The 12,894-nt window shown below is 44.0% G+C and overlaps 1 protein-coding gene across 1 annotated transcript in view; it reads right to left on the bottom strand.

The window, feature by feature from the left end:
• LOC132829827 (transcription factor AP-2-beta-like) overlaps window positions 1–12,894 on the bottom strand; it is an 82,426-nt gene that overhangs the window by 22,582 nt on the left and 46,950 nt on the right. The window contains exons 4-5 of the mRNA XM_060847195.1: window positions 2,425–2,650; window positions 1,881–1,999 (exon numbers count right to left, since the gene is read on the bottom strand). Coding sequence (XP_060703178.1) covers window positions 1,881–1,999; window positions 2,425–2,650 — 345 coding nt within the window. The remainder of the gene's footprint in view (window positions 1–1,880; window positions 2,000–2,424; window positions 2,651–12,894) is intronic.

Here is a 12,894-nt window from a genome sequence, read left to right as displayed (position 1 = left end):
TAGTGTGCAAGAGCACCAAGTACTTAGAAAAGCTAATATGATGTTCTTGTTTATTCCAAGAAAATCAAATACAAAAGTTAGGCAGGTTATGCTTCAGGTATATGGACCTTTGGTGAGACCCCATCTAGTGTCTGAAAGATTATTAAGAGGTGAAGAATCATCAGTCTCTTACATTTCCTGGTCTGCTGTCTGGAAGAATTCTTCAAGGCTATTGATTACTTAGCCTATTTAATGACATAACTGTTGCTGGGTTTTAAAATTACAAGTTGTCATAAATACAGACTTCGAGCAATTGGTAAACAGGATATCATGGTGGCTCGAAATTAACAAATAACAGCAGGACCTTGATTGATTTCAATCAAGCTCACTGACATTACTGGGTTTTTCAGTTCTTGCAAAGCAGTTAGTCTTAAAATATTAATGTCACCATTTACTGTTTATAAAGTCAAACAATCAAAAAGACTGAACCAGTCAGAACAAAAGGATGCTATGGTCAGTCTTTATAATAGTTTGAATATTCAAAGGACACAGTAAAGGCAAAGTTCTTTAAGCCTTCAGACAAAAGAAAGTCAGTAAAACATTTGTTTACTGAGATGACAGACAGGCAGCATGAATGATCGTTTTGGCACTGTATCAAACAGAAATGATTATAATCAGGCTGCATACCACAATAGGAGAAAATCATCAATTTATTTTTAGACCTAAAAATAAATATTAATAATAACTATATTATCTTAAATCTAATAATAATTTAAAATAAATATAAATAAATAAATAAATATTTTTCCCTTTTACCTCAAATTTATTAATGGAGTTTACAAGAGACAAAAAAGGGCAGAAAGAAATTCCTGTTGTAGTTTTCCCTCACAATTTGAAATGCCTTAACATATCTTATTAATGGTCTCCATGATATTGCCATCCATTTGTAACTTACTAAGCACTAAAATCTCCCCCTGAATTTTCTTGGCCTCTGACTGTCTCTTTTTTTAACCCTACATTTGGCAACTGTGCCTTCAGAAACCAACCTCGCAAACTCTAAAATTTTCTTTTTAAACTCTCCCCTTGTTCATTCATCCCTCCATCAACCAAACTCTTCCTTGCAAAATGTCTTTTTGAGCAATGTGACAATATATCCTAATCATTCTTTCTTTGGTCAAATTTGGTAGTGCTTATGTCTCTATGAATCAACTTGCAATATTCATCTATATTAAAAATGCTATGAATAGAAATGCAAGATTTTGTAGTTAACCTGAAAGAAACAAATGTTGGGAGATCATAACAGGTCAGACAGCTTCTTTCTCATCTACACTTTGTAAAAGAGAATCTTGATCATGTAAAAAAATGCTATCAGTTGAAGCTGCTTACATTTGAGTGTTCTGATAAAACTGTTTATAGCACTAAATTCCAAATTTGTTGTTTTATATTCTTAATATGAGCAATAAGCTCATTTGAATTTTTTAATGAAAAAAGTAGCTTTTAATTATAGGGGAATAGATTATATTTATGGAAGCAGTTTAAGGCAAATTTTAAGCAAAAAATGAAGTTATGCTCCTTACCTCATTTGCTTGCACAATGAGATCAATAGGCATGTAGATCTTCATGTACTTGTGTGTTGTCATCCAGTATTAATATGAAACAGTTTGGAATATGTAGAGTATATATTTGTTGAGTGCCTGAAAATTCCTGTAGGATTCTGCAGAACTAAGCTCCTGAGGTTGAGTCTCAAAACTAATTATCGACTTTTTACATGCATTCATGAATTCACAGGGGCATAAATACGTTTTTACCCCCATGTACATTTATCAGCATGCAGAACCAAAGGGTTTAAACATGAGCTTCTATTACAGATGCCCTTGAGTGGTTGCTGAAAAATTCCTTACCTTCGACAAGTGAGGTGAGTAAAGTAACGTTGGCTGCTTTGCGCCTTCCTGCAGGCAAATTCAATCCAATCTTTTCCAATTTTTCTCTCAAAGATCTTCCTCCATTTTTTGACTTTGCTCTAAGGAAGACAGACATTTGTTTCAATTGAGTGCACAGATGGAAAAGTAACAATTTTATACAATTCTCTGTTTATTCAATATATGTATGAATTTAGCAAGATTTCATGAAAATATTAATGATGTTTTACATGCTCACTCTAACTTGAAATACATTTAATTTCTATGTATTTTGCTTATCTCCTTTTATCCTACTTCTCAGTTTGCATTTTATTATTTTTGTTAGATTCTATCCTTCCTAATTTTCTTTCTTTAGTCATTTCTTCTTTTCCAGTTCGTACTGCATTTCATCCCCTTTACTTCTTATGTTTACCATTATCTCGCTGTTCCAAACCAATGTCTTAATTAATCTTTATTCTTCTGCTTGATTCTTTTTTTCTCTCAGCAGTTCCTCCCTGCTGTATCGGTCATTCTATACTTGACCCACCTCCTCAGCACGCCTCCGAGTAGTGATGCGTTCAAACACTCTGGTGGTGACAGGCGCCTCTGAACCTCTCCCACAGTCACTTTGTACTTGGACGTAGAACTGAGCAGTGACAGACGGCCTGGGACGGAGCAGAACACTTCATTTGGGTTTGTCACTCCTCCAATCAAGCCATCCTTTTGCATGCTTGAAGAAAGTGAACCACCATTTGCTTTAATCGGCATTGGAACTGAAATAGAGCAAAGAGAAAAAGAGGTACTGGACAATATAGTGCATCAAAGTTTGAATGCAGTCTATATAGAACCAATAGGGATTACAGAACAGATGAGACATTCTGCGATGGAAAGAGTGTTTGTCAAATATCAGGCAGTAAATTAATATGTCATTTTCATTTAGATTATGGTCATGTATTGAAAGCTCAAATGAAACAATGATGGTGACAGAGGTTCCTGAAAATTAGTCTAGGTCTGTGCATCAACAGCAAAACCACAAACTCATATGATAAGTCCAAAACTACTATTGTAGCCCAAAACATCTCAGTTATTAATGCTAGCCATCCATTAATTTGTACACTAACAAGCACATTGCTGATCAAAATCTAGAAGTAGAATGCTTTAAAGCAGACAGAGGACGATAAATGCCCCATGCCAGTAATACTTCTGCTCCAGAGATCACAATTAGAAACCAAATTTTACTGGTCCTGAACGTTGTACAGAGGTACAAAATATTTATTTTTTGAAAGTATTAAAACTTCTCAGAAATGGATGTTGACTTCATGGGAGCAGGACATGAACCATCTGCCTTCCCTAAAATCAGGAATACTTTCCTAACCTAATGGAGGGCAAAGAATACACTGAGTCCCATATTAATTTTGCCTGGGTCTACCTTCAATGGCATATGAACCATTGTGGAAAAATATACTTCATTCCTGATGGTAGTGAATTTGAATACTTAAAGATCTGGCTAACTAGTGATTAAAAGCTCAGGCTAAAACTACTGCTAGTTGTCTAAGCTAGTGTCTGCTCAGCATGAATAGGGCCTACTGTACATGGAAGTGCATTGTATCAAAATTTGTTTCCAATCAAATGCATAATGTTATGAATTTAACAAAAGTAAATTCTTCCCAAGTGCTGATTCAATTCAAGGATGTTAGTGTTGTACCCCAAACTGTTCATACATATAACCCTATTCAGATTTTTGTTTTAAATATATTTTTTGACAATTTTCTCTGACAAATTCCTACTGCCCACCACCACACCCACAACATTTTCTGCTCTTTATGAAGGTGCAATTCCACAAAAATCAGTTGGCTCAATATGTAGTCCAAGAGATTACAATTGATTATTAAATCTTAACAGTATGTTTCAGTGATGTGGATCATCGCAGACCTGTTTCCCAGCAACTTTCCTCTACCTACTTCCTGAAGAAGTAATTGGGGACAAACATACAAAATGTTCCTGTTTGATCAAGATAATCAGTATTTTGGGGTTGATCTTTTTTACTTCATTCACAGTTCTAATCTGGATCACTTATCCAAATTTTGATTGATGCAGTATGTACTATGAGTATGAATTCTCATTGGATCAGGAACTCCCATTAACAGTAGGAGCACCAGCAGGGGCAGTACCAACAGAAAAGAAAATAAACAATAGTTAGGGAGAAAATAGGAGCAGTAAGCCCATTGCATTTTCAGTATCTGTCTTAGGATGATATCTGATTAATTCTTCCCCAAGATTGTTTTGGGCTGATGGCTGTCGTCAAATGTTTCTAAGTTAGAATGCAAGGCAGAAGACATATGGCTGAATTTTATGATTTCTTGATTAGGTCCTTTTTTTGGAGGGTTACTTTTGCCACATAGCTGAGCTTGTTCTCACACCAGATCTTTTCAAACATGCCTCATTAATTATCTACCCACCCCTATGGCAACCCCATGTGCAGTTCTGTCCAGTCTAACCATGCACCATTCCAAAAGCAAAACTCACCACTCAGCAGAAAGACCAGCATTCCTTGTATCTGCACCATGTTTGAAAGGTTGCTGTGCATCTCGACAAGATTTGAAGCTGGCCTGCCCATTGACAACCAGACTCTGAATATGTCAGAGAAGAAAAAGATAGCACCGCAAATCTCCAACCAGGACCCAAACATCCTGCTCAAGAGAGCAGTGCAAAGAAACAGATTAGCAAAGGAGGTTACATCACCATACCTTGGCATCCTGGTCCCATGTTGCCACCCAAGTCAGTGTCGTCTCCACAGTGCAGAGAAATGGGCAGTGGTGCCACAAGAAGGTCAACGGCTTCCTCCATTGCTCTAAAGTAAGTGCCACACTTTACTACTTTAAAGTCACTCCATCTCTGATACTGCACCCATCTCCCAGCAAGGCTCATGTTCTGCCTCTCTCACTATTGCCTGCAATTGATTTTTCACATTCAATCTCACCAGCCCAGCCTCCCACCCCACTCACTCTATGTGGCCTTTGCAGTGGTTTTTCATTCCTTGGAAAAGCAGCACTAACAACCATACCACCAACTTTCACCTGAGTTATCCTTCCTTTTCTCTCATTGGAAAAACAATCTATAATTGGATATAGAGTCACTCATTTAAGAGAGCTGAGGACATGTTTTTCTTCTCTCCGGTGGTAGTGAATCTGTGGAATTCATTTTCACAAAGGGCTGTCGAGACTGGTTCATTAAGTATATTTAACTTGAGATAGACAGATTTCTAATCAGCAAGAAAATCGAGATTATGAAAATATGGTTGGAAATTGGACTTGAGGTTTAACAGGTCAGTCATGATCTCATTGAATGACAGAATGAATGGTTTTATGAACAGTTGTGTATGTAAGTCTGCATGTATGTGCATGTGTGTCTTAGGGTGGGTGCAGGTTGGGCGTTGTTTCTTCAGTTAAGCAATATAGTCACTGACCAAAAGAACATCTCAGTACTCAACTAAACTGTTTTGCTATAGTTCATTTAGAAGTTGACCTCCCATTGTTTCCATTGGGTAGAGAATGTTGATTAAATATATAGAGGCCTCCTTACATTGATTTAAAAGGAAAAAGATTACAAAACTGTTCTATGATTGCTGAAAATTAAAATTATTTAAGCTTGGGGAATTTTGTTCAAGTTAATTCAATTTGTATTTACAGTTTCATGAAAACACATTCTAATTTGAAGCACAAATATTCAGTTCCTGCATTAGATGCAAGTTTGCTCCCCACCCACTGTACAAACAAGATAATACTCAGCATTAATATAGCCAATCTTACTGCATACAAATGTGATTAGAAGCACTGTCTTGCTTTACCTAATCCAGTAAAAGGATTTAACTGCATGTCTAAATGTCATAGTCATAGCAGTAATTATCAAGTCAAGGAATAAAAAATAGTTGTGTTGACAAGAAAACATACACTTAGGTATGATGGGATTTCAGTCCCATCCAGTACTGAATCACTGTTTTGTTGCTATAAGCGGCAAAATGAGGGTCGCACTCAACAACTGGAAAAATGACTGGCCAGTGTTATTAGCCGTTTCTTGAATAACTCATGATGTTACTTTGAGAACTACTGCAGCTCTAAATGGTGCACATGCAAGGTGAATTATGAAGACCATGAAGACCAGAATGGGAAAAAACAGAGGGGAGATAATATCTAAATATACTCTCAAGCAAAAGATTGTGGAAGTGAAATACATTAGGAATATCAATTACAAAAATATCCTGAGATCTCAATTTAAAATAATTTCCTTCGGTAGATATGAAGGAAGGATATGGTCCTTACAGACAGGTTACCCATTTCATCCATTAATTTCTACTGTAAATGAAATGTTTTGTAAACATTTATTACATAGAATGTCACAGCTCAGAATTAAACCAATCAGCCCAGAATATCTATATTCGTTCTTATGCTCCACATGAGCTTCTTCCCAGCTTACTTTCTCTCACCCTGTTACCATATCCTTGTATTCACTTCGCTCTAATATACTTATCAAACTTCAGCTTAAATGCTGCAAGTGGTAACAGGTTCCAAATTCTAACCAGTCTCTGAATGAATAAGTTTTGTCTCAACCTCTGGAATGTTTTATACAGCATCATTCACACTCATTGCAATATAAAATGAGGAGAATCAAAGGTGCCCTGGCTTCCACATCTGTACCGGAACTTAGATCTTTCCATGGACTGGTGAATTATTATGGAAAGTTTATACATAACCTGGCGTCCATTCTGGCGCCTTTACATTTGCTATTGAAAAAGGTCAGTCTTGGAAGTGGTTTCATATAGAAGATACAGCTTTTAGGGAAGTGAAGAAGCAGCTATCATTATCTAAGGTGTTGGCACACTACACCCCAAGCGCAATCTGGTGCTGACAGGTGATGCCTTCCAAATAATATCGGGGTAGTATTTGACTCACAGGTGGCCCAACGGAGAGGAAAGTTCAATTGCGTCCACTTCCAGGACTTTGGCTGATGCAGAGTGCAAATATACCCAGATAGAGAAGGAAGTTTTGGTGGTCATCTTTGGTGTGTGGAAGTTCCATCAATCCCTTTACTGATGTAAATTTAAATAGTAAATAGACCACAAACCCCGCACTGCCCAGTTCTACCTACTCCCCAAGATCCACAAGCCCAACAACCCCGGCCAACCTATTGTCTCAGCATGCTCCTGCCCCACTGAACTCATCTTGTCCAACCTCGATTCCATCCTCTCCCCCTTGCTTCAAGCATTTCCCACCTACATATTGACACCAAACATGCCCCCCATCTCTTTACAGGACAAGGCTGTAAAGCCCAAAGCTTCAGGTCAACTTCAGCAGTGAATTCTCATTCTAAGTGCGTACAAGTTGGTCACCATCTGGGAGGCCACGTTGTAAATGTGAATGCCTTGAGCTGCCTCCTGCTGGCAGAAACACCATCAGTGGTGCCACCACTGGAGTGTCCATTTTTGTTTTAAATTTCCTGGACACCCTTCCTGTCACCGCTGACAATATCAGACCATGGACACAAAAAGATCTGGTTCTGGCAAAACTAAAACAGCTGGTGGTGTTGGGGGTAACAAAAGAGCCATCACAACCAGAACTGAAACCCTCCTGGATTCATTGAGACCAGATCACCATAGAGGATAGCATTTTATTATAGTGAGCAAGGGTGATTGTCCCAAGCAAATGTCACTGCCAGGTGGCTGAATTCCACCAGGGTCATCCAGGGATGTCAAAAATGAAGATGTTGGTGAGACGTTATGTCTGGGGACCAGGATTGGGTGCAGACACAGCCACCTTGGTGGGGCAGTGCCTAGAGTGCCAACAAGGACAATACTTACTGCTAGCAGCTTGCCCCATATTTGTGGGAATGGCAGGGTAAATCATGGCCACACATCAACTATGCCAGCCCTTTCATAGGCTCAATGTTCTAAGTCATTGTGGATGCCCACTTAAAGTGGTTGGATGTACATAGAGTGTATTTGTCAAACACAGAGACAAGGTTTGGTGCCGAAATGACAGAAATGGCCCTGCATGGGTAAGAAGCATTGTCAATGCAAGGTCAGGTCCCATGATATACAAAATTTGAGTAAGTGAGGAGCACGTGGACCACATGAAAGCTACAAACTCATAAACAGGACAGGAGCAAAACATACCCATCCCCTCAGAGCATCCAGAAAGGCTGTCGGAACACATGGGTTCTCCCCATCCATCTGGCGTCGAAGCAATCTCAGAGTCTGAGATGGACATGGTAGATGTCACAGCCTTGACGCATTTACTGCCTGAAGGAGAGGATGAATTTCTTCTGAGATGCTGTGGATGTAAGAGGCTAGCCATGGTCCAGTACACCTGCCCCCACTTCAACGAATTCTGGAGCTGCCACAACATGGAGCTCTTCTTCCTCCACCTCTGTTCCTTCTTCTTGGACAAAAACTCCCAACCTTTCTCTGAGGACCCCTTCTCCCACATCCAACCTTCCTCCTCCACTTGGTGACACCCCCCCACCGGCCTTGTACCCACCCTAGAACTCTTCATTGCTGACTGCCGACGTGACACCAGCCACTTAAATGTCTCCACACCCCTCACTCCTTTCGAACATACAGCTCTCCACCCTCTCTGTGCCAACCCCTGGTTCTCCATCAAACCTCCTGACAAAGGCGGGGCGGTGGTTGTCTGGGGAACGTTCCTCTGTGTCACAGAGGCCGAATGCCAACTCACCTGACAACACATCATACCTCCCTTACCCACGACCCCACCGTAACCCATCATGCCAAAATCACTTACACTGTCTGTGCCCTCATTGCCTTTCACTGTCTCAAAACTCATAGCCCCCCAGCCCCGCACTGCCCAGTTCTACCTGCTCCCCAAGATCCACAAGCCAACAACCCCGGCCAACCTATTGTCTCAGCATGCTCCTGCCCCACCGAACTCATCTTGTCCAACCTCGATTCCATCCTCGCCCCCTTGCCTCAGGCATTTCCCACCTACATATTGACACCAAACATACCCCCCATCTCTTCAGTAACTTCCAATTCCCTGGCCCACAGCGCTTTCTCTTCACTATGGATGTGCAGTACTTATTCACGTCCATACCCCACAATATACCGACCACTGCAACGGACAGCTGGAACCGACAACCGGAAGTGGCAGAGACAAACCACTATAAATGCCGGAGGAAACATCACAGAAGCACTCCACAGGAGGCTCCCAAACACTGAGGATATCACCCAGACAGGGGATGAAACATCTGCAACACAAATTCCCAGCTCGGCGAACAGAACCACAACAAGGATGGCCTCCAGACTCTCCAACAGTCTCATCTGGTCCACCTCCACCAATACCCTCCTCCGCCTCACCGAACTGGTCCTCACCCTCAATAACATTTCCTTTATCTCCTCCCATTTCCTCCAAATCCAGGGGGTGGCCATGGGCACTCAGATGAGCACAGCTACGCCTGCCTCTTTGTCAAACAGTCCCTCATCAGTACCTACACAGGCACTGTGCCCCAACGCTTCTGCTGTTACATTGAAGACTGCATCAGTGCAACGCCTTGCTGAACTGGAGCTGTTCATTGACTTCGCTCACAACTTCCACCCTGCCCTCAAATTCACTTAGTCCGTCTCGGATACCTCCCTCCCCTTTCCTGACCTCTTCATTTCCACCAACAGTGTCCAGATGGATGTTTCCTACAAACCCACAGACTCCCATAACTGCCTGGCCAACATCTCCTCCCACCCAGTATCCTACAAGAACTCCTTCCCATTCTCCCAATTCCTCCGCCTCCGTTGCATCTGCTTGGATGAGGAGACTTTCCATTCACAAGCATTCCAAATGTCCACCCTATTTCGATCAAAGTGCTTTTCTTCCCTCTGTCATCCGGACAGCTCTCCAATGCACCTCCTCCATTCCCATTCCACTGCTCTAAACCTCCCCTCCAAACACAATAAAGACAGAGTCCCCCTTGTCGTCACCTACGACCCCACCCGTCTCTGCATTCAACACATCATCCTTAATTACTTCCACCAACTCCAACTAGACACCACCGTCAAGAACATCTTCCCCCTCCCCATCCCTCTGCCTTCCTCAAGGACTGGTTTCTTTGACAGTCCTTGATTTGCACCACTCTCCCCACCAACCTCCCAGGTACCTTCCCCTGCAACTGGAAAAGATGCAAGACCTGCCAGTATACCAGCCCCCTCACCTCCATCTATGGCCCCAAACAGTCCTTCCAGGTGCGACAGAGGTTCACCTGCCTCTCTTCCAACCTAACTTACTGCATCAGGTGCTCCTGACGTGGTCTTCTCTACATCAGGGAGACCGAATGTAAACTTAGGGAACAGTTTGCTGAGCATCGCAGCTGGGTCTGCAGGGGCTGACCAGACCTCCCAGTCACTGTCCATTTTAATTCCCCTTCTCACTCCCTTTCGAACCTGACCATCCTCAGCCTTTTCCATGGCCATAACAAACAAAACCGCAAATTGGAGGAACAACACCTCACCTTCTGCCTGGGCAGTCTACAGCCCAGAAGACTCAACATTGAATTCTCCAATTTTAAATAACCTCCCTTCCCAAATCCCAACTCACTGATCAGCCCCATCCCCTCCGTTCCATTCCTCCCTGCCACCAACCGGATTCATTCCTCCCATAGACCAACCAGGTAGTACCCTCTACCTGTCTTCACTTATCCCCACTTCACCACCTGCCCCCCCACCCCCTCTATCTGCAACTCCCCCTAAACCCACTCACATTCATAAAGAAGGCTTACACCCGAAATGTCGACTCCTCCTCCTCCTGATGCTACCTGGCTTGCCATGTTCTCCCAGTCTTCTGCTTGTATCTGAGGCTGAGTCAGAGGAACTGGACCTGGTGTGAAAACACGTCAGGAGAGGCTACAAGGTGAAGAACAGGCTGATGTCCTCTGACTCAGAGGGGAAGGGATATTGTAATTATAATGGGGTCAGCCAGGGAGCCCTCATAGAATATGAATTCCCCAATTGGGGATGTTAGCCTGGTCCATTCAGGAAGTCCCGGCTCACAGATATAAACAGGAGTGTCCCTTTTAAGGACATAAAAAGGCGGGTCCTATATTGACTGCTGCTGCACACCGTCCACCTCTTCTCCCTCATCCACCGTCCGGACATGCCTTAGCGTGCCCATTTGCCACTGGGAGGTGGGGATCCCCAGTGGATGGCTCTCTACGCGGGAGTCCTCCCCCTTTCTCTCGGGGATCTGGGGTGGAGGGTGCTGCACGCAGCAGTCCCCTGCAACCGCAGATAGTGGTGGTTCACGAACTCCCAGCCCAACTGCTTGTTCTGTGGTGCTGTGGAGTCCGTGGACCATGTGTATATTGGGTGTGGGCGTTTGCACTCCCTTTTTGATTTTCTGAAAAACCTTCTCCTCTGCTTTTGGTTGCACTTCAGTCCCACGCTCCTGATCTTCGGGCACCCAGTGCGGAGGAGGGAGGGCAGGTCTGAAGACCTCCTCGTGGGTCTGCTCCTGGGCCTGGCCAAACTGGCCATAAACAGGTCCAGGCAGCGGGCCGTGGAGGGGGTCGTTAGGGCCGACTGCCTGCCCCTCTTCCGCGGTTACGTTAGGGCCCGGGTGTCCTTGGAGAAGGAGCACGCGGTGTCCACCAACACCCTGGAGTTGTTCAGGGAGAGGTGGGCGCCGCAGGGAGTGGAGTGCATCATTTCCCCCTCCAACTCTATTTTGATTTAGTCCCTGCCCTCCCCTTCACTGTTTTGATCACACAGCATTGCCCTTTGATGTGAAGGGCACTGCTCGTCACAGGCCACTCGGGTGTTTTCCTACTTTTCCTGGTGGTGGAAATTAAATAAAGATTTGTGCACTTTATGTCTCTCACTGTGTCTCACAACTACACACACACACACACACCATGGGTGCTGGGGAAAATAAGCACTACCGCAGTTAGGCGGTAGTGTAGGGTTAATAATAAAAAAAAATATAACCAGGGGATGGGGCACTGCTAGAAAAAAAAACAGGAGTGTCCCTTTTAAGGACATAAAAAGGTGGGTCCTATATTGACTGCTGCTGCACACCGTCCACCTCTTCTCCCTCATCCACCGTCCGGACATGCCTTAGCGTGCCCATTTGCCACTGGGAGGTGGGGATCCCCAGTCGATGGCTCTCTACGCGGGAGTCCTCCCCCTTTCTCTCGGGGATCTGGGGTGGAGGGTGCTGCACGCAGCAATCCCCTGCAACCGCAGATAGTGGTGGTTCACGAACTCCCAGCCCAACTGCTTGTTCTGTGGTGCTGTGGAGTCCGTGGACCATGTGTATATTGGGTGTGGGCATTTGCACTCCCTTTTTGATTTTCTTAAAAACCTTCTCCTCTGCTTTTGGTTGCACTTCAGTCCCACGCTCCTGATCTTCGGGCACCCGGTGCGGAGGAGGGAGGGCAGGTCTGAAGACCTCCTCGTGGGTCTGCTCCTGGGCCTGGCCAAACTGGCCATAAACAGGTCCAGGCAGCGGGCCGTGGAGGGGGTCGTTAGGGCCGACTGCCTGCTTCTCTTCCGCAGTTACGTTAGGGCCCGGGTGTCCTTGGAGAAGGAGCACGCGGTGTCCACCAACACCCTAGAGTTGTTCAGGGAGAGGTGGGTGCCGCAGGGAGTGGAGTGCATCATTTCCCCCTCCAACTCTATTTTGATTTAGTCCCTGCCCTCCCCTTCACTGTTTGTTCACACAGCATTGCCCTTTGATGTGAAGGGCACTGCTTGTCACTGGCCACTCGGGTGTTTTCCTATTTTTCCTGGTGGTGGATATTGAATAAAGATTTGTACATTTTGTGTCTGTCACTGTGTCTCACACCTGCACAAAAAAAAAACAGGAGTGTCCCTTTTAAGGACATAAAAAGGCGGGTCCTATATTGACTGCTGCTGCACACCGTCCACCTGTTCTCCCTCATCCACCGTCCGGACATGCCTTAGCGTGCCCATTTGCCACTGGGAGGTGGGGATCCCCAGTGGATGGCTCTCTACGCAGGA

This window comes from Hemiscyllium ocellatum, chromosome 30 (assembly GCF_020745735.1).
Source record: "Hemiscyllium ocellatum isolate sHemOce1 chromosome 30, sHemOce1.pat.X.cur, whole genome shotgun sequence".
Lineage (NCBI taxonomy): Eukaryota > Metazoa > Chordata > Chondrichthyes > Orectolobiformes > Hemiscylliidae > Hemiscyllium > Hemiscyllium ocellatum.
Note: the sequence above shows the minus strand (reverse complement) of the source record. Positions and strands in the feature narration are given on the sequence as shown.